The 23347-nt window shown below is 35.0% G+C and overlaps 1 protein-coding gene across 16 annotated transcripts in view; it reads right to left on the bottom strand.

The window, feature by feature from the left end:
* SOX6 (SRY-box transcription factor 6) overlaps positions 1 to 23347 on the bottom strand; it is a 556086-nt gene that overhangs the window by 97517 nt on the left and 435222 nt on the right. For 11 of the 16 annotated variants that reach the window (XM_064492548.1, XM_031459958.2, XM_064492549.1 and 8 more), the window contains 2 exons: positions 13825 to 13904; positions 12220 to 12342 (listed from right to left, as the gene is read on the bottom strand). In XM_064492548.1, coding sequence (XP_064348618.1) covers positions 12220 to 12342; positions 13825 to 13904 — 203 coding nt within the window. The remainder of the gene's footprint in view (positions 1 to 12219; positions 12343 to 13824; positions 13905 to 23347) is intronic. The other 5 variants (XM_010977230.3, XM_010977235.3, XM_010977232.3 and 2 more) reach the window with 1 other exon arrangement.

Below are 23347 nucleotides of genomic sequence, written 5' to 3'. Positions count from 1 at the left end.
GATGTAGAGACTAGCTGACTGGCTTAGGTTACCTCATTTGATCCTCACAATATGGAAAGTGTCATTATCCTCATTTCATAGCTGAGGAGACTGCGGTTCAGAGGACATTAGCTCATGCTCACTTAGTTCTTTTAACTTAAGAAGACTTGTGGAACCAAGAAGCACTGATTTCTTGAAATCTCCAAGTCATTCACTATTGTTTAGACAGAAAACATATCAGAGAACAAGCTAGTTGTTCTAATAAAGAGTGAGCATGGTGTCTGAATACATGGTGGCAAATCATCACCCGACGATATATAGTCATTTTCCTGCTTCACAGGGAGGTCTATCTGTATCTGGTCATAGTGTTCCATAATCAGGAAACATGGCAGAGGTGGATCTAAAATCAAGAATGATATGGTTGAACATAGCTGAATTATGTATGACCATTTTGCTCTGCAACTAAGAAATGCCTCTTTATTAAAATTATCGATAAATAGATGGAGAAGTAGGGGACTTCCACCCAAATCAGTCACATCTAGGCCTCTACTATCTCAATAAAGTTTCCCACTCTTGCTCTCACTCTCTCTGTTGTGCTATGTCTAAGCCAATGACATAACTTTGCATTCATTATTCAGGGACTGCCCCTTGGGCCCTGCAGCAAACACTTCCTTGATATGAAGATGTTCTGAGCAGGTAACAGCAACACTGCAGAGAACAAACAGTATCTTTTTCTATGTGGTCTAAGGAGCTCCTAAACTCTGGGGGGCAATCCTGGTGCACTGAGGACTGGTTGGGGCACATGGTCCATTCCATTTAGTGACAGTGAGTGTTTCTTCTTTCTTTTTAAAAAAATGTATTTGCTTTTTTATTTGTAAGCAGACCAAGCGATAATCCATTGAGAACGTGATGCTAAACCTCTTTTCCTACAGAGTTTTTAAACTGGGCCTCTGAGAAGGAGTTTGATACAATTCAATGACTGAAGTAATACCTTTGTCCATTTGAGCATTAAATGGCCCGTTGAAATACAGCTTAGTTAGAGGGAATTTCAGAAAATAGTATTTTCCAATTTTTTTTTTTTTATTTCTCTCCCAGATGACTAGAGCAGAGCTTGGAAAACGCAGCTCAATCACTTTCTACAGCCTCTCAGGTCAGCCTCTCACCAGTCTTAATTAAATATAACCCCCTCAGAATACGAGAGGTTAAGTGAGAGCAACACAGCGTTCTCCAATATATTACTGTGAACACAAATGGCCATAATCTGTTTATAAGAAGGCTCCTTTGAGCACAGAGGTCTCACTAATGAAAAATTATAAGAGGAAAAGCAACATAATGTGACAACTGTTCATTGCAAAATACATTTTAAACTACCCATTTCCACATCCATTGTGCTTAAGTAACACCTATCATAAAGGAAATTGGTGTAACAGATGGTTTCAGCTCTGGGTAGCAAATGCAGACCAGTTTTCAGTGTGACAAAGTGAAACCGTAGGTCAGTGCAGAATCCAGTCAATCTCTTACCCAAAAGTCATCCTTCTCCTCAAGTTAGAGACTTTTTCCCCAGCAGCTACAAGTACTGGTAAATTTTCTCTTTTTAGCAGATGCAGCATCTTCAGTGGCAAAACTTGACCAGACTCTAAAACTAGAAAATTGCTGAAATAATAGTTCTGTACTAGCCATTTTTAATTAGAAAAGTCTCTTTAAGCTACTGGGTTTATGGTTCTAAAAAGTTTCATACACTGTCCAGAGCTATTTGTAAATTAAATCACTTAAAATAAAGCTCTTTAATACTCTATAATTAGTCTTGTCTCTCCGAACATGACTTTACTGTAAATGCTCCTTCCTGACTCTCCTATTGTCCCAAGATTCCTGAGAAGAAAGCAGCCAAGCGATAATTCAACATTATTGCTGCTTCAGTGCACTAATCGCTTAAAGAGCGGCAAAGACTCCATGATCTCCGCCCCACAGCCCCCGCGGCCGCCTGGCCAGAGGCAGGCATCCCGACCCAGCAACGTCCAGATGTCAGGAGGAATCCCCAGCTCCTGATGCAGCAGGCGCTCCATTCCAGGATGGTTGAACATCTGCTTCATCTGCTGGCATGCAACCTGCTGAACGTGCTCAGAGGGCAGCGCAGGCTGGGGATGGGCAAGGACACACTCCCCAGCTACTCCAGGAGACTCATCAAAACTTTGAAATGATAAGACAGGCCCAGAAACTCTCCAAAGAATAGGACTCTGGCATTCAGCAAAAACATTCTAAGCGTTTTTCTCAAAAGAAAGCTACAGAATAAGATGTATTTCATGATAGTTCTTCTTATCTTTGTCAATTCTATTAGGCTTGAAGTTTCCTCTGGACAGTTAACCAGAAATTTGGCAGATACGTGAACTCTTTGAGATCCCAAGAATGTCATGTTAACTTTGAAATTTTTCCTTTCATAATTTAATTCACTTGAATATTATAATAAGAGGAGAATAAGTTATGCAAGAAAGCTTCTAAATGACTGCTTCCTATATACCTACAGACAGCAGAGTTTAAAGCAAAGAATCCAGGTCAAGAAGTAAATTTTAAAATGCACTTAAGTATGTATTATAGTCTTATTTTGTTTAATAGATGAGTAATCTGGTCCAAGTCACTTAACCCATCTGAGCCTCATTTTCTTATAAAATATGGGAATAACATTAAAGCATATTTATTATAAAGCCTGAATAGAAATTGTTTATTAATAGGACTATGTAATATGTATACATACATATAATATTCATACTACTCTTAAATCTGTTTTGTTTTGTTTTTAGAAAGTCAGGCTTCCTTTGTAATATCCAATTCACACATCAAATACAGGTTCCTTGCCAAGAATGATTCCACTTGTCCTATGAGATCTCAGTAAATAGTATCCTATAAAAACTAATGAATAGCTCCCAGGTCCTTACCAAATTTCATATTTACTTTACTCTGAAAGATAGACTTATATATTATTATAGTCAGAAACAACATCCCTTTACTGAAAGCCAGAGTATATGTTGTACTTAATACAATTGAATAAATGAGCCTGAGGAGAATTGTGACTGTTCTAGCCAGAAGTGACTGGCTAGAATAAAAGTCTTAGTTTTGAAGATCCAAGTGAAACAAGGAACTAAGAATAATCACATAGGTCTCAATTTTTAAAAAATCTGCCCATACTGGTTCAGGTAGATAGGTAGGTGGGATATTTCTGTTACGATGAGTAAGATTTGCAATCCCAACCCTTTATTAAATATTCCTTTCCCTATTTTCTCTTTCCCCAACTAGCATGTAAACTCCATGAGGGCAAGGACTTTGTTTTACTCACTGATATTTCTCCGGTACCTAAAACAGGTTTTCTCAGCCTCAGTACTGCTGATAGTTTGGACTGGATGATTCTTTGCTGGAGGAGGGGACTGACCTGTTCACAGCAGGGTATTTGGCAGCATCCCTGTCCCTTACTCACTAGGTTTCAATAGTATCTCCACCCCCACCCCAAGTTGTAACAATCAAAACTGTCTCCAGTCATTGTCAACTGAACTCTAGGGGGCAACACTGCCTCCAGCTGAGGAGCACTGGTCTAGAATAATACCTGGCACATTACAGACACTAAATAAATATTTGTTAAATAATTGAGTAAGTAAATTTGTTATCTCAATTTTCATACAAATTTTTCAAATTTCCTGAGCATGATCATTTATAAGCTTCTGTTTTAAAAAAGATTTTGATGTAACTCTAAGATACAGTAAGTTTTATGCCATTGTAATAGTAATTCAAAGCTAATTAGGTGTAATTTCAACTAATAAGAATTTTAAGAGAAAGGATATAATACTTCACTGTTTCTTTAATTTAAATGAAAAAGTAAATTAGAGTGAAAACTTGCTATATAGTCCCAAAATGGATTTTTCTAGATTAAAAGCAACTCTATTTCAAACTGGCTTCAAATGAGCACTATACGTTTGCACTTGGGAGGGTTTGAGATAGTCAACACGTGTATACATTTTAAGCAATAAAATCTCTATACATATGCATCATTTATTTTTGTTTCGGTTCATTCTGCTCAAGATTTATAGCATTAGGGAAATTATGATAAAGTACCAAGGGTCATGGTCTAGGTTAAATTATAGTATGACATCAAAGGTGAGTTACAGGTATTAAATATAGCTGGTGCTATAAGAGAAACACACAATAAGAAATTAACTCAGTGCAGTTTACTGGAAATTAAGAATTCTTATTGAGTCTTTGCTTCACCAAATTATCAAGAGGGTGGAGGCCTTAAGAAATAAAATAAATCTTGCTTTATTTTGTCTCCATTTTTGTTTATTAAAAGTAAATGCAAATACCTAGCTAAACCAGCACTAAATGACTATAAATATTAAAAAATCAGTGTTTATAAAGCTGGAAAAAAAGAATGTTAATTCCTCTCAATGTGACTCAAGATGGATGTACTGATGTCACCAACTATGAGAGAGGTATGGAAGAAGGAAATGCATGAATTTTTTAAATCCATAAACAACTGATACAGTAGATACTTAGTACGGTAGATGTTCACTGCTTGTTTGTTTATGTTTAATTGAGAAAAGAATCTATCATTAGTGCCATTTAAGTTTGGAAGATATGTAAAAGGATCTAATTATCCTAATCGTATTAATCTAGAACAGTCAAAACAAAGGAAGACAGTTTCAAATCAGTACAGAGAGTTTAAATCATTACAAATTTTCCCTGAATTTCCATTTTGGATGGATTTGCACAAACATACATACCTGCAGCATATGAAATTTTCTGCAAATAAAACAGAAAGGAAGGACTGGCAGAATGGTAATTATGTGCTAGCTCTACTGTTCGAAAGTTTTACCCTTCCACTGGGGCACATCTATGATGGGAGTCTATCCAACTGTAGCTTCCAAACCCCTTTTAATTAATATATCACTTAAACATATTTTGGATTGGAATAATTAAAATTGTTAAAATGTCTATACTACTCAAAGTGATCTACAGATTCAGTGCAATCCCTATCAAAATCCCAATGGCATTTTTTTAAAGAAATTGTTTAAAAAGTTCTAAAATTCACATGCAAAACAAAAGACCCCAAATATCCAAACCAAACTTGAACAAGAACAAAGCTGGGGGAATCACATCTCCTGATTTCAAAATATATCATAAAGCTACAGTAATCAAAACAGGGTGCTACTGCCATAAAATGGATATATAGACCAATGGAACAAAATAGAGAGCCCAGAAGTAAACCTACACAAATACAGCCAGATGATTTGACAATGGTAACAAGAATACCCAATGAGGGAAGGATAGTTTCTTCAATAAATGGCATTGGAAAAACTGAGTACCCACAAGCAAAATAATGGAATTGGACCTTTATCTTAAACTATACACAACAATTACCTTGAAATGTATTAAAATTTTAAATATTAGGCCTGAAACTTTTGGATATATCTCCAAAGAAATTAAAATCAATATCTCAAAGAGGTACCTTCACTCCCATGTTCTTTGTAGCATTATTAACAATAGCCAAGGCATGGAAGCAACCTAAATGTCCATTGATGGATGAATGGATAAATAAAATATAATATACATACATTAAATGGAATATTATTCAGCCTTTAAAAGGAGGAAATCCTGCCATTTGCAACAACATGGATGAACTTGGAAGGCATTATGCTCAGTTAAATCAACCAGATACGTAAGGAAAAATACTATGTGATACCACTTATATGAGGAATCCAAAATAGCCAAACTCATAGAATCAGAGAGTAGGATGGTTGTTGCAGAGGGCGCAAGAGGGAAAACAGGAAGTATTAGTCAAAGAGCACAAAGTTTCAATTACCCAAAATAAATAAGTCCTAGAGATCTACTGTAGAGCACAAAGCCCACAGTTAATAATACTGCATTGTATACTTAAAAACTTGCTAGGAGGGTAAATCTTGTTAAATGTTCTTATCACACCAAATAATAATAATAATAATGTTGGAAGGAAACTTTTGGATGGATGGATATGTTTATGGCGTGGATTGTGGTATTGTTTCATGGATATATACTTATCTCCAAACTCATCCAGCTGTATATATTAAACATGTGCAGCTTTTTGTATGTCAATCATACCTTAATACAGTGGTTTAAAAAATGTTTTTGTCCTGCTCGGTCTGTTCTGTTACCTAACATGTCAAAATATTTCATAGTAACTTCTTCTGATTTAAATTTCCTAAGTGCTGCATTTCCTGACTTACTCTATGGTTGGAAACTGGAGTGAAGCTTTTTCTAAGGCACTAGAATGTTTTGCTTTTAAACTTTCCACTATATCCTTAATTGCATCATCTCTCTGAATTCCAGCGTAGCTCATTATAACAGATAAACATACAGATACATGATACATGATACCAACCAAACACTACTTCAAAACTCTAGTTTGGTAATAACAGGAATAGAAGTACCTGTTACTATTTTAGAAACCACTATATCTTACAATCAGTCTATTTAAATACAAGCATTCACACACTGGGAGTTCCCTGTTGAGTAGATTAATTAGTGAGGCTGGAGCTAAATGAATGTTGCTGGAAATGTTACATTAGAAAAGATAGAGAATTGCACTAATTTTGTAATTCCAAGGTCTTGGGCTCCTACTAAACCATTTCTGTGAGTACAGCTAAACATCCCATCAATCAAATAATTTAAACACAGTGATTAACAGAGCTTAGTGAGAAGAGCTGTACTCTCTCAGCTTTTAGATATTACCTAAAAATCAACTGAAAATCAAATTTCTAAGAGAAAATCCAACATCCATCAGGATACACTTGATACCTGCCATTTTTGTTTAAAAGCCTACCTAGAAATGTAGTCATTTAATAATGCCTCCTAGTAACAGAGCACTTGACCGAACATAAAAAAAAAAAAAGATTTCATAGGAACTTGAGTCCCAGATGATCACCAAAGAGGAAATTCACTAATTCGTTCATTTTACCAAATACTGTCCCAGGCATCATTGGTACACAAAACAGACAAAAATCCCTGAATTCAGTGACACATTATGGTAGATTAGAACTGTCCCTCAGAAACACTTTAGGCAGCAAAGCTAAAGTAGAATTGATTGCTTATTGGAATGTTGGGAAGTTCTTTCCTACTCTGATAACGTTTTTATGGAAATCTAATACATGCCTCATTAACCCATTTACTATTCACAACAACCCTGAGAATAAACATTATCCCCTTTTTTACAATGAACAAGCTGGAAAAAAGAAGGTAATCTGAGAACAGTACAGTGTAACATAGCAAATAAGTAATAGCTAAAACTCTAATCCAAGATTCTGATTCCAAAATGGAGATCATTCCATTAGTCCATAGTTCATCTAATCCCAGCTGAAAGGTCCTTCCAAATTCCATCACACTGTTAAACTCAAAGTGGGTGAGGGAAGGCCGATTAAGAGAAAAGGAAGCATTTCCCCTCAAAGCACAGCCCCCTGGGTGGCATCGTCAGAACAAGCTTTGAATCAGTGCATTATTTTTTTCTCCATCAGGTAGCTAGTAATAGGTCACTCTAATCAACTCTTTATTCATCTCACTATTAGAAATCACAACCTTTGAAGCCCACCCGGCACATCTAACTCACCCTTCTCATTCCTCCACAGAATTGTGGCATGTTTACAATTGCAAACAAGAAGACAGGCTATGAGCCAGAGAAGAGCATCTAAATACAAACATTTAGGTTGGAACTAAATAGAAATAGAGTGTTCTCAGTGTTGATGGGCACTTCTTCATTTTCCGTCTATAGCATAAAAATTGACAATATCATTTAAGTAAAATATGTGTCTGTACTCACTTTTACAAAAATTCAATTGTTCTCCTCCATCTCTGCAAACTTCGCAAGACTTGAATGGTTTCATTTAAGAATAACTTATGGTTGATAGGTTTTCCTAGTGTTTTAAGGCTCTAATTATACTCCTTTCCTCATATGTTTCCTAACTACACAGAATGCCCATCACATAAAAATGAAAATGTATTTACATTTGGTTAATTTTCATATTTAATTCCTTTCATGTAGGCTACCACCTATACTATAATTATAAGAACTTGTCTGTTAAAATATGTTCCAACTAAAGCTTGGTAGGCTTTGAATGCTCGATAAAAATCATTCTCTGAGGCTAATGAAGACAGAAACTCTGCCTGTAACAATATTAAGTTTGTTTTCTCTGGTGATTCAGAGAAGTGAGCAATCTGTCAGTAATACATTGAGTGAAATTACTTGTCTTGTAGGAATAACTGCTGACAGTCACTTTATTTCAGGGCTGACCCAAACATCTCCCTGCTGACAAACAAATTACTATGTCTAACTTTGAAAAGGTAACTAGCTTGTTTTTAATTTTGATTGGTCTTTCAGAATCCCTTATACATGCACTCAGTCCCATCCTTCATTGTATTAAAAAAAAAAAAGGCAACAAAAAGTGCTTTGGGGGGACAGGTTTGAATTAATGAGTAAATAAAAAAGAAAAGAAAGAAAGAAAGAAAACCTTACCATTTGGAGCTAAGAAAAAGAACTGTTACTGCTTCTTTCCAGGACTGTAATGCTAAGTGTGTCTACCCAACATTAAGACTGGCAGTGCCGCCAGTGACTGACTGGGTGAGAGAACACATTACCGAGACAGTATTGTAGAAATTAATTTTCTTCAATAAAGTGATTTTTTAAGGCTCATATATTTCACAATCTAAACATATGTCACTGTTTCATAAACAAAATAAATGGATTAAAATAATACATTACCAATATGCTTACATGTGGAGATATTTTAATTAGAAATTCTTAAACTGTGTGATATTTAACTGCTGTATTTGCTAAAGAGAAGCATGCATCATTTAATAAGAAGGGACGAGACAGGTGTACCGCTTTGCGTGACACAGAGCCAGATTGTATTTAATATAAACTACAACTATGAGGCAACAATACTTTCAATTAAAAAACAAAACAAAACAAAATTACTCTAAGGATCTATCATATTGAAAGTAACCACATAATGAATCAATACACTAAAACCACTTTTTCATTAAAATAAAAAGTCATTTGAGCTTACTTTCTCAGACAATATTTCTTGAGAAACAATCTAACATCTTAGCTATTTAAAGGCCATATTTGCATGACTGCCTCATTATACTGGTCCCCTTTTTTGACTTACTTGAAGGACCAATGCTAACATAGCTGAGGAAAGCAAATGGCAACTGGTCCTGAAATTTATACCGGTAGAGAATTGGAATAAGTAGCAATATAATATATTGTTTACTGTAGCAAGTGCCCTCTGTTTCTAAAGGTCAAAAGCACTGTAACCTTAGAGTTGCAGTTTCTGATTGTTCCCAGGGTTAAATACATTATCAAAATTAATGGTTCAAGCCCCTCAACCTTCAGATATATGGGTATTCATGCCTCCATCTGCTGAACTGTTCAACTAAAAATAGCATTCTTTGGCCTTCTCTCTCCTAATATTGTGCCCCTGAGGCAGAGAAAATCAGGCCTTAGATCAGCACAGAGTACAAAAAAGAAAAAAAAAAAAAAAGAAAGAAAAGAAAAGAAAGAAAAAAGGAAAAAGAAAAATCTTTCTTGCGTCTTTCTTATTTTAAAGAAAGAAAGAAAAGAAAATAGATAATCAACAAGGATTTACTGCATAGCACAGGAAATCATATTCAATATCTTGTAATAATCTATCATGGAAAATAACCTGAAAAAATATATATATAAGTGAATCACTTTGCTGTACCTCTGAAACTAACACAATATTGTAAATCAACAATACTTCGATAAAAAAATTAATTCTAGGAGATTATAGTTTTAAATCTGAGAAGCAAAACAATAAAGTTCCTGGGTAATAATACAGGAGACATAAACAAAAAAAAAGAAAAGAAATAAAAAGAACTGGACTAATGGAAGGAAGATCTTTCCACTTTAAATATCTTTTTTCTAATTGATAGCAAAATTCCAGGCTTCCAGAGTATAACTGTAACTGCAATGTTGTAATGCTTGCTTAGTATCCACAATTTATCATGATCATAATTGTTTACAGAGCTGTGACATTTTAGCCTGTCAAAGGTGTAGAGAATATCCTAGCTAGAAAAGAAAGTAGACTTTAAAATCAATAAAGCAAGGTATTATTAAATTTTCTCCCTACTTTTGCTCAAGATTTAAAATGTTAGGGTCTGCAGCAGCTTAGATATGGGTGTCTACTGTGTTGTTCATAGAAATTCCAATAAACATATACCAGGAACATTCGAGAAACTTGCCTTTCAAACAAGGTCAATCTTTTCTAAGTAGTGTACCATACAAGCAAACAGAGCAAAGTTTTTCTGACATGCAGGGAAAAAGTCCAAAAAGTGAAAGCCAGAGAACAGTGCAAGAATAAACAAAAACCTAGGAAACTCTCAAACCAGCTCAAACTTAAACTGCAAAGCTGTGAGGGCCCCCGCCTTCACAGGTTCTGTATTTAGCCTAATTAAAGTGACAGACATGTGGCATATGTTGTGCTCCTGGATCGGCGCTCCTACAGCACTACACAGATCTGGCACTCACATATATGACTTCACGTTCCAGAAACCCAACAGAAGCCAGATTTGATAGCATCAGGGGTCTGTGACGGTGGCACGGGGAGAAGTCAACCTAAGTGGAAAATCAGTAAAAGAAGAGATTGGGTAGAAAATTGGCTAAGGGAAGGTTGATGGGATGGAACTTAATACCTCTAGAGAAAATAAAAGTCAAAGAGGAGAGGAAGTTTTGAATTTGAGCCAAGGCCACCTGCTTTCACATTCTTCCAACAAACTATCCTGAGTAAGTAAGCTTGCTAACTGTCATCACATGGAAAGGCTTTTTCCTAATGTCCAGTTATGTCTCTGTTGAGCAATCCTAAGCATAGTAGATTTTCAGAATGTCCAGAAATACGCCACCTTCTCTACGGCCAAAAGAAAGCATTAGAGAAGAACTCCCTTCTGGCGGTAGAGAAGACAACAGATACTCTAACAGTATATGCCTTGTCATGTCTGGGGGGATCCCCCAATATGCTTCTCATATCAAAGGGAAAGGGAAAGGGAAAGAGGAAGGCAGGCAACAATTCTGAACTCTTCCTTAGGCTACTTCTAAGGTGGCCTTTGATCTTGTCATCTTCCTTATCCTTAGAAGTGAGCTTTCTGTATCATTTTCCAAAAATGCAGATTCAAAAGCAAGCAGAGAAGATAATGTCAAAGAGACACCTTAGTGATTACATAGTGTTTAATACATAGGAACTGGCAGAGCCAACAGGAGCTGAATATACAACTTTGCTAGACGGAATTACTTTCTTGTTTTGAGTTTCCCATCCAAGGTTAGAACATAACATTTAGTATTACATCTAACTCAGAAAGTTAAAGTTTGTTTCAGTGTGAGGTAACCTGTCTCCATTTTTTTTGGTGATTCCAGATAGCTGGCAACTTGCCAGGATCTGACAGTCCCAGAGAGCTACTCTAATGATTCAGGAGAAGAACTAAGCTTGATACTGGAGAGAGTAAGATTGGGGCCCTATAACAGAAAAGGGCTTGGTTTTCAAAAGAGCCATGTGAGCCATCTTCTCCCATGTAGTAAGAATATCCCACAAAAATAACAAAGAGCTTTATTGGAAGGTAAATATGTAAAGGATACTATAGAAGTTTATGGGGCAAAAAGCAAACAGTCAGGCCCAGGCACTCATCCCCACTTCAGCCAGAGAAAACTAAATTAGGAAGCCTGAATTAGGTAGATTTAGACATCCTGAGTGACAATTCTGACTCATTAAGTATATTTTATAGCCTTGGTTAAATAATTGACCTCTCTGAGCCTTTGTTGTTTTCTCTACAAAAGTAGAATTATATTTTATCAACTCTACAGGGTTTTTATATGGTCAAATGAGATTTTTCTTTAATGTTTAAGTGTTTTTTAAATACTATGCAGCACTATACATAAAAAAGAGTAAGGGAAATAAAGATGGTTTTGACAACACTTACAATGTAGAGAATTTGCCTAAATATATAGCAATAAACAACCTAATTCAGGGGCGTTGGTTTGGGATTTGCCTTTTTCTCTGAAAGAAAAGGAGCAGCAAAAATGAGCCTCCTTAGGAATGAGAAAAAGGGAAAGACTGCACATTAGTGTTTAGGTTGAGTGTTTGCCACTTTTTAAAAAAGCCAAGAATATGACTGAACAATCCAGTCCCCCACCCAATGAAGCACCAATGGAAGCATTCATACCTCAATCTGTTTGTGGTTGTAAGAGTGGCCACCACCATGTTCAAAGGTGTCCAAACTCCTGCCAAAACGGTCACTTAGGCCCTTTAGCCTTGGGTTAATTTGTGGGTGGGAGACATGACCCTTCTGTTTAGTAGCATATTCAGAAAAAAAAAAAAGACAAAACATACTGTCAGAACTCATGAAACAGAACACACATTTCTAAATCCAGGGTATTGACCACACCAAGGAATTGAAGGTAGGTTTAGGACCCAGACACTCTCATAGAAACTTGGTTATAGGATAAAATAATGGTACTAGTGTCTTATTTCTGCCTCTGACTCAAGAATCTTGACACTCAATAGCATAGCTATGGAAAAAGGAGAAATAGGTTAGGTTGACTATGAGTGAGGTTTCTTTTTAGATTTTTACCTACTGCAGTAAATTCCAGTGTTAGTAGTGGAGAAGGTGAAGGTTTGGAAGAGAGGTAGGGCACTGCTTCTATTAGGCAAAATATCCAACTCTACTAGTCAGTCCATAATGGATAACATCTTCAAGACTTTCTAGATGAGGCTTATGACAAAAATTTCTCCAAATATTGCAAAAATTATTTATTTGTAGACTCAATTGAGAATGCTCAAAATGATGCTTTTTCATGGTAAAATATTTGTACATGTTTTATGTTCAAATCACACAGGGAATAGCAAAGAAGAAGTAAAAATGCCTAGTTATGTGCTATTCCCTAGATCATTTAAGAAACATTCAAAATAATCACAGTAAATTATAAGAATAAAAACCCATCTTTAAACTTTCCACTGTATTGAAATTTATTATCATATATTTTCTAAATGCTCAAATACTGAAGGTTTAACCATTACTTTAATCATATTATCTTTTTGTTTTTGTTAAAATATACACTCATATTTCAAGTCAATTTTCCATTAAGATGGCAGTGTTAGAAGGGTAGAAAGATCACCCAGTCTTATTATTAGCCCCCGTTTTACTGTGAAGAAGATAAGGTGCAAATGACTTTTTTACATTAGCTTCCAAAACACCTTCTCTGCAAGCTTAGCTTTATAGGTAAAGAACACGAATCCAGAACTTGGTCAGACACCATACCCAGACTTTTGACCTGGCATGAGGATGAGGATGGAGATGAGGATACACATAATCAGGAGCAGTGTGTTTACATTTTACCAAATAGTTAATTTGGTAATAACAACCCCCTATTCTATAAGCTACAAGAAGGAAAATATCCAACATTGTTTTCTGTTTTGATGCTTATGTGTAAGAGCTAATCTGGACATAAATGGAGACATGGATGAAGAATTGATAAGGAAAAAGCTAAGATACCCAATAACAACTAGCCATAAAAAAATTGTAAAGCCATTAACTCACCCAGTAGACAGTATATAGTACTAAGTCATAATGTCATTTTTCCTTTAAAAATATTGAAACTGACAGTTTTCTCTTCTATTTGCAGTATGGTAAGTATATAAGGTGTTAATCCTTCTAGGCTATGCTTAAAAAATTATTTAACATTCAGGCCATTATTTAGCATACAGCTGGTTAGCAGTTTTCCACTAAAGTACTGGCTCATATCCCACATTTTTTTCTTCTGGCACTTACCTGGAGCTGTAAAGGGCTGAGTCCAGAAGCAGCAGCAGCTGCCATTGTTGACGGAATGAACTGTACGGGGTAGTTATCACCTGTCGGAAAGAACAATGCATACAGGTTTAGACAATGCACAGGGAATCGCAGCAGACAAGTACAAACATGGTCCTTGGATTGCCTGAGCTTTACAACATTGCTCTAAGCCCAAACATCTGCAGAAACAAAAGGCTTAGTTGGGCACAGACTTGCAGTGCTGCCTTGGAACTTTTTGTTAACAGATAGCTGGTAGGCAAACTGGCAAAACATGAATGTGATGTTAAAAAAATTAAATGTGCAATTTGAGCATGTTCACTCCATTACAAATCTTGTAATACATCATTTTTTTAAGAGTGAAAAAATATCTTAAAGCCAGGCTGACATTCAGTTCACTGAGAAAGCATTAAGGCTTTTATATTAAAACAACAAAAAGTTTTGGCCTGGTAGGCAAGGCAGAGTATTACAGTCCAAAAAAAGATTAAGAGCTATTGACTGTCCATAAACCTAACCTTTATTTTATAAAAAACAGAGGAAAAAAATTTAAATGCCACCTCTTTAATTTGATAGGGGTAAGAGAGAAGCTAATCTTATCTGCCAACATTCTGTGAAACGCCTGGTATCCCAAATAGAGTGGAAACCGTGTTTTTTTGCACTAACTTCTCATGGAACCTAGTACAGAATCATGCACACTCACTAGGCACTTATCTTTTTTTTTTAATGATGATTTGATTAAACAGCCACACATTTTATATGTGATATATGCATTGAAAGTCTGGTTGAAACTGAGCATGGCTCAGCAGCGATCAATGTCTTAATATGTTTCTGACTCCAGATCACCCCCAAACAAGGGGGCTGAAGTACCTTCTGTGACCTAAAAACACAGGCTGTGTGTGCCACGAGCAATCTGAAGAACCAAGAGAAAGTTATGAGGAATGTATTGTGATAGTGGTAACTGAAATCGAAATTAATACTTGTGGATAAATTACACAATATCAGTGATTTAACGGAGTATCACTTTGGCTTCAGCTACTTTATTTAAAGTCAGTGTTATAGACTATCTCTAGGCTATATTTTAATAGGCTGTTCCTCCACACATTTTTGACATTTATAATAATCATGCTGTTTTGCATGAACTTTTCCACACTAAAAGCTGAATATAATAATGAAAAATGTAGAAATAATCACAGTAATAAAGGCAGTCAACTAGAAATCAATAAAACCTCTTTTTCTGCATGGACACTAATACCTGGAACCTTCCTGGTGACCCTGGTTCCTTGGCATTCATCCTGTTTGCCACATGAAGTGCTACTCAGCTAGCCCAATGTAAATGTTAAGTTGCTTTCACTTTTAACAAATTGTTAGCTTCTAATCTACACAGCCCCTTTGCATCATATCCATAATACCTCATCAGACCATTGAGCACAGTGTGTGCTTGTACACAGTCCAGTAACAATTGGCTTCTGATTGCATATGGAGCGCGGCTACAATGCATTCACTCACACTATATTGTGCTGGTCTCCTATGGAGTAATGTTCAAAATATCTGATCTTGTTTTTCCCCTTCTATGAGGTTGATTTTGGTTTGCAGTGCTACATGAGCTTTTTAAAAAAGATAACTAGGCCAAATTATTTTTTATAGTAAATGACTGTCGCTTTATGCTTAAATAATTCTAGTGATCTTCTTGATATTTAAACTAAATTATCTGAAGAAAGAATACCCTAATCTAAGTCAAACAGTATTTCTTTGGTTGATATCTTATCAGGTTAAAAAAACTCACAAAGCGATGTTGAATTAATGATGCTTCAAAAATAGAGGAAAAAATCACCATTCCAACCAGCAACATGGACTGCCTCCCAAAACATTTTAGAGTTGTTCTTTCTTTAAATATCATGCATTATTCATACTAACTCCAAACCATAACCCCCCTCCCTGTAGGTTTAATACCAGTTGCTTTATTTGTACTAAAACATTTTTCATGTCAAACATATTTTAAAAAAATCAAACTCTAAAAGAATTCCCTGGGGCACTCCTTTTTTCATAGCTGTCATGCTTCTATGCTATGAAATAGCTGATTTTTTTTTTATAGTTTTTGGCTTGCCAGCTAATTTATTACTATCTCTACCACACCCTGTAGTACTCTCCAGCTCACCTGCTGGCTACAAACAGCTTTCTTTCCACTGCTGACAAGCATATTTTTAAAATGTTTTTAACCTTTCTGCTGGTTTGAATCTGTATATCTGAATATAATCTTTGGAAAGCTATTTATCCAGAACATATCATTGTATCAATACCAAAAGTAAAAATGAATACATTAGAGCAACAGAGTATATCACAGAGAATGATCAGAAGAGAGAAAGAAAAAGGAAAAGGCCAGAGAAGGAGAAGATATGGGTGAAAAATAAAAGCAGAAGAGAAGATGTAAGAGGGAGAGGGATTTAGAGTATTGTGGAGTTTTGTTTTGTTTTGTTTTGTTTTTTAAGTTACGTCCTCCCCCTTCCCCTTTAATTGTCTCCTCCGTAAGAGTCGATCAAGAAAAAGTTCTCAGTGGCTGACTTGGCAATGAATCAGTCAACATGTTGTAGCAATTTTTTTCAAATTTGTCTCTGGATTTGAAATGCTTGCGTGAGGACCCATTCTTTTTAAATTTGTACAAAGGAAAATGAAGCCTGTTAGAACAGGTTGGCTTTAGGCACCACTGTAATCTGGCCCTTGCTACCTCTAATATAAGAAGACAACCTCCAAAAGCCAATTTGGGAAATAATGCCCATTCCATAAATCCATCTTCCCAGGCTTCAAGGTTTTTGAAATGAAAATTTTTACCCGAAGATTACAAAACAAGTAAAAACCAGGATTTAAAATCTATGGAAATTTTGCCTGACCATTAGTTTCACTTGCCACAATAAGCAACAGTCTTTTGGAATCAAAGCAGCTCCACAGAAAGTGTTTCTGAATGAGAGAAAGTACGCTTTTTAATTTTCAGAGTAACTGAAATGAAGCCGAAACTTCTTAGGAACACAGGAGAAGGAGGAGCTTGTATCACGAACTCAGTACCCATTTAAACTCAGGCTACCTCCTACAAGAATACTTCTAGTTTGTGTAATTCAGATATAAATATCACTTTTATTAAAAAGTCAAAAATTCCATGGGTAAAATTCTGTCCATTTAATTTGATTTTTCAGAAAGACAAGGGACTGGGATGGTTGTAGTCTTCTGAGATACTAACTTCAGATATTAACCTATGAGGAAATCTAGAGAAGTTGGGAGGAACAGAGAAGAAAAATATATTAAACTAGGAGACAGGACTCAAAGATTCTTCAATGACTGGCTCAAAGTCTCATACTTCATTTTCCACCCTCAAAAAAAAAGAAGAAAAAATATACTACACATCCCTAGTCTCACAGATTATTGTGTGGTGGTATCACAGGATGATGGTAAGTTATATGAGTTGCCAAACTTATAGAGAGACCCCACTTTTATGAGCTACCATTATTCTTGCCACAATATGGAAATATTTCAATCACAACCACCAATACAGACTTGGACATGTCACATTGCATCTTGCCTGAATGCATGTATTCAGAATAGCAAAATATTATAACTCTTCTTAATTCTGAGGGACTGCCACAATCAATCTGATTTTATCTTTGTGAGATATCACATTGCAGCAGAAGTTAGCAGGCAATGGGTAACAGATTTAGAATCCTAAAAATAAGACAAAAACTTTAATTTGTTTTGAGAACAAGTGGACAAAAAAAATTGGCATGGATCATAATATATATTGCTGTGATCACCTTGCTTTTCTCTCTCCTGCTAAATTTCTCCTGTATTCATCAATGAATAGGTCAATGATGAGAAGAGTATTGATCTCAGGACTTTTTCTAAGAGCATCTGCATTGTTTTTCACACCTTTAAAGAAGCTAAGAATCAAGGATCAATCTTAATTTCTTCACTTATTTCATAGATGCATCCAGACTCTTGGCCAATCATATGAAAATTGTGGAATTTATTACAGTAGCAACTAAATGAGTATGATGAAATCATATAAAGCTATCCCCATTCTAGAAATTAACTTAAAATAACAACTCAAAGTTCAAGTATTAATGATAGCTAACCAATGAAATAGCCTTCATATATGAAGAAGGGCACAGTTAAAATAATCTAAATCTTCATAAAACTAGGTTAGTTTATATAGGTGACCTTATATATTTTCTACTTGGACCTCAACACTTATTTAAAAAATGAGAATACTAATCTCAAGAACCTCAGAAATGCTTTAATTTCAAGTAGATAGACTTAATTAACCAAGTCTTTCAGCAGTGGTGGTTAAATGCCTCTGCTTTAAATTTTCTAGAAGAGTTGGAAATGGCTAGTGCTAGCTTCACAAGATGTCATTTGGATAACCCCATACATATAAATCATATTTTTTACATACACATACAAATAAATTAGACTTTTCTTTATATATTCAAACTTAGATCATGTCTGCAAGAGTATAAAATATCAAATATTCAAACCTTTAGTCTGAATTCTATCTCTGCTAATTTTTAGATGGGAAAGCTTGGAAAGTTAATTAACTTCTTTGAATTTTAGTTTCTTTTTTCTTTTAACAAATATATAATGCCACTTATATCTTAGAGTTGTTATAAAAATTAAATGAGAATATATATATTTATATATGTATACATATATTTATACACAAATATACATATCAGCAAATAAATGGTGCTCAATAAACACTAACAGAAACAAAAAAGAAGTATTAAGTAGTAATTGTACACCAACAAATTAGACAGTCTAGAAGAAACGGATATATTCCTTGAATCACAAAAATTGCCTAAACTGACTCAAGGAGAAACAGATAACATCAACAAACCTATAACAAATAAAGAGATTGGATCAGTAATCAAAAACCTCCCAATAAAGAAAAGTCCTGGACTAGATGGCTAAACCAGTAAATTCTACTAAACATTTAAGAAAAATTAACATTAATCCTTCCAAAATCTTCAAAAAAAATTAAAGAGGAAACACTTCCTAACTATGAGGTAATGAGTCCCACATTACCTTGACACCAAAGCCTGATAAAGACATCACAGGAAAAGAAAATTAATGACTAATATCCTTTGTGAATGTTAAAATCTTCAATAAAATATTAGCATGTTGAATCCAACAGCATATCAAAAGGATTATTCACCATGACAAAGTAGGACTTATTTCAGGAATGCAAGGGTGGTTCAACCTTAAAAAAAAAAAATCAATGTAATACATAGCATTAAGAAAACAATGGGGAAAAACCCACATGATCATCTCAAGTGATGCAGAAATGTCATTTGACAAAATCCAACACCTTTACATAATAAAAATTCTCAGAAAAGTAGGAATAGAGGGAAAGTTCATCAAAATGATAAAGGATAATTGTTAAAAATTCACAGCTAACATCACACTCAATGGTAGAAGATTGAAAGCTTTTCCCCTAACATCAGGGACAATTGCGCCCACTTTCACTACTGCTACACAACATTGTACTGGAAGTTCTAGCTAGCACTTTTAGACAAGAAAGGAAGGAATGAAGGAGGGAAGGAAAAAGAAACCAACAAACAAAAGACATCCAAGTTGGTAAAAAATAGGTAAAACTATATGTATTTGCATGTGACATGGTCCTATGTGTAGAAAATCCCAAAGAATCCATAGGAAAGCTACTAGAGCTAATAAACAAATTTAGCAATGTTTTAGAGTATAAGAGTAACAAACAAAAATCACTTGTGTTTCTATACCCCAGCAGTGAACAATTCAAAAGGAAAGTAAGAAAGCAATGCTATTTACAATAGCATCTAAAAGAATCAAATACTTAGGAATAAACCTAACCAAAGTGGCAAAAGATGTGTACACTGAAAACTATAATACATTTCTGAAAGAAATTTTAAAAGACCTAAATAAATAGAAAGGCATCCATGTTCATGGACAGGAAGACTTAACATTGTTAAGATCAACAAAGCAATCTACTGAGTTAGGGAAATCTCTACCAAACTTCCAACAACCTTTCTCACAGAAATGGAAGTCAATCCTCAAATTTATATGGAATTACATGGCCCCAGTAGCCAAAGCAATCTTGAAAAAGAAAAATAAAGTTGGAAGACTCACTCTTCCTGACTTCCAGATTTACTACAAAGCCAGCGTAAGTAAAACAGTATGATACTAGCACAAGAACAGATATACAGACTAATAAAACAGAATAGAGAGCCCAGAAATAAACTGTTACATAGATGGTTAATTGATTTTTGACAATGGTGCTAAGACTATTCAATGGGGAAAAGACATCTTTTCAACAAATGCTACTTGAAAAACTGGTTATCCTCATGCAAAGAAATAAAGTTGGACTCTTACTTTATACCATATATAAAATGAGCTTGAATGGATCAAAGACCTAAACTTAAGTACTAAAACTATAAAACTCTTAGAAGAAAACATAGGAGTAAATCTTTGGATTTGGCAATGATTTCATGGATATGACAGCAAAAGCACAGGCAACAAAAGAAAAAAATAGATAAATCAGACTTCATCAAAATTAAAAACTTCTGTGCATCAAAGGATGCTATCAAGTAAGTGAAAAGACAGCCTGCAAAATGAGAGAAAATACTTGCAAACCATAAATCTGATAAAGGATTAATATCTAGAATACACAGGAACTCTTGGAATTCATTAAGTTTAAAAAAACAACTCAATTCAAAAATAGGCAAAGTACTTAAACATATTTCTAAGGAAGATAAACAAATTTCCAATAACCACATGAAAAGATGTTCAAAAATCATTAATCATTAGGGAAATCAAAACCAAAACCACAATGAGATACTACTTCACATCTACCACATCTACCAAAATGGTTATAACTTTTTTTTAAATATAGAGAATAACAATTATCAATGAGGATATGAAGAAATTGGAATGCTCTTGCATTGCTGGTAGGAATGTAAAAGGTGCAGCCCCCGTGGAAAATAGTTTGGTAGTTTCTCAAAAGGTTAAACATAGGACTACCATATGACCCAACAATTCTACTCTTACATATGTATCTAGAAGAACTGGAAGCAGGGACACAGATTATTTGTATATCAATGTTCACAGCAACATCATTCACAACAGCCAAAAAGTGGAAACAACTCAAGTGTCCAACAACAGATGAATGGGTAAGCAAACAAATATACAGGCACAGACATAGATATATATATACACAATGGGATACTATTCAGCCATAAAAAAGTATGGACTTTTGATATATGCTATAGTACGGATGGACCTTGAAAACATTATGCTTAGTGAAATAAGCCAGACACAGAGGGATAAATATTGTATGATTCCATTTATATGAAGTAACTAGAACAGGCAAATTCATAAAGAAAGATAGTGGAATAGAGGTTAATAGGGTTTAGGGGTAGGGGAATGGGGAGAGTTATTTTTTAATGGCCACAGAATTTTTGTTAGAGGTGATTAAAATTTTGGGATACATGTAATGGTGATGGTTACACAAAATTGCAAATATATTAATGCCACTGGATTATACATTTACAAATGGTTAAAATAATAAATATTATGTTATGTGTATTTTACCTCATTTTTTTCTTAAAGAAGCATTAGGTATACTCATAAAATAAAAATGCTTTTAGTCATCAGGCAGAGGCAGTATATCAGTCAACTCAGTTTTCGGACCATATTTCTAATGGATAAGGATAAATATTAATGTAATTAAATTTACTCAGTTTCATGGTCAGACTTTATCCCCAAATGTAGTGCTTTAGAATTTTCAAAGAATTTTCATATATTTTAACAAATTTAATCTTTACATTCACACTGAGCAGGAGACATACGTTTTTTTAGATAACAAAAACATAAGGCTCAGTCAAGGTTAAGTGACATGTTCCAGTAAGAATTAAATAAAATAATCCATATAAAATATTGAACAGAGCGTTTGGCACAATGTGACTGTTTAATAAACTTTAGCTCTTACCATATAATAACTAATAAGTGAGTGGAAGAGTCAGGGACAGGCAGAGATCCTACTCTGAGGATCTCCTGGGAAACTTCAAGGGTGCTGCTTCAGCAGCAATCATTAAAAAAATCCCAACTATACAAAGTCCAGGGGTCAGATGCATCATCTCTGGCACATGAAGGAGGCTATCCAGGGTTTTTATTTTATAATCAGTTCAATCTTGACCTGATATACACATTGGCAGCTACAAAAGGGGCTTAATCTTTCAATTTTCTCAAACATAGATGCTCAATTGTATTTATTCTACTCTGGACAGCTCTGTTTCTCAGCATCATGACATGAAAGAGCAAAGCAATCAGAATTCTGTGGTTTACATTCGGGGCCCTGATGAGTTCCTTTCTAAAAAGATGTCTCTAATTAGAAAGCCAGCAAGAAAAAAAAGTTTTTAATTGGGGATTTAAAACTCAATAAAAGAATTTCTACAGAGATCATTCTGATAGATGTTACCCCGAAACTGCACAATCCCTGTAGGCAACGTGCCTCCCCAGCAACCCACCAGGGTGGGAGAGCTCACTTAGTGTTCACTACACACAGGGACCCTGAAATGCCCAGAAAAATGCGTCGAATTATCTGAAGCAGAGAAGGTCAATAGCCCTAAATATATTTGTTTAGAATGTACTAATATGGAATCAGAAACAGCCAACTTTAACAGTGAACCTCGAAGTGCTTTCTGGAAGGGAAGACCACTATGCAATCAGCTGGAGGCACAAACACTATGGAATCATTTCAGGTTATGGGAATGTGAAAAAAGAGCAAAAAGAGAGCCATTTATTTTGTGATTTATAAAGACCAAGGTAGCACTTGCTCTTCTTCTTGCTTAGAGAACCAAACTATAACTCTATACTCCATTATTTCAAGGCTTTCATATGTGACAAAGCTGCTCCTTTATACATTTAGTCATTGTCTTACATGTACTTCAAGTGAAATTTTCATAGCTCAGTTTGGGGCAAAAAAGGTTTTCCTTATCCAGACTCCAGTCAATTCCTTATCCAGTCCTCCCCCAATTCATGTGAATGACAAGAACACTGCATAGATTAAATCCCCTAAGGATGTAATGTCTCTACTAGTAGTGTATAAATATATAATTTTAATCCATTTTAATTTTTATATACAAGGAAACCTAGATTAGCTAAGGCATTTAAGAACTTAAGAGTTCTAGTTAAAATTATCTGGCGTACCTTAGGGGTCACCAGATAATACCTTTTTTAACCAGCCTTGCTTGTGATTAAAAATCATCCTACGTGTCTTAAATCCACTTCCAGTCCTAACCAACAGGTTTTAGCCAACACAATCAAATACAGCTTTGCTACCCCAAGACACTACTCCATGCTGCACATATGCTGTTCAGTGGAGTAATTTACTGCTGCACAATATCTATATTCTATATTTCTATATTCTTTTTAGTTACACACTTCAATCTCATTGATACTGTGTGAAAAGACTTTTTAAAAACTGGTCCAGCTT

This window comes from Camelus dromedarius, chromosome 12, assembly GCF_036321535.1.
Source record: "Camelus dromedarius isolate mCamDro1 chromosome 12, mCamDro1.pat, whole genome shotgun sequence".
Lineage (NCBI taxonomy): Eukaryota > Metazoa > Chordata > Mammalia > Artiodactyla > Camelidae > Camelus > Camelus dromedarius.
The sequence above is the reverse complement of the archived record's forward strand: the minus strand, read 5'-3'. Positions and strand labels throughout refer to the sequence as shown.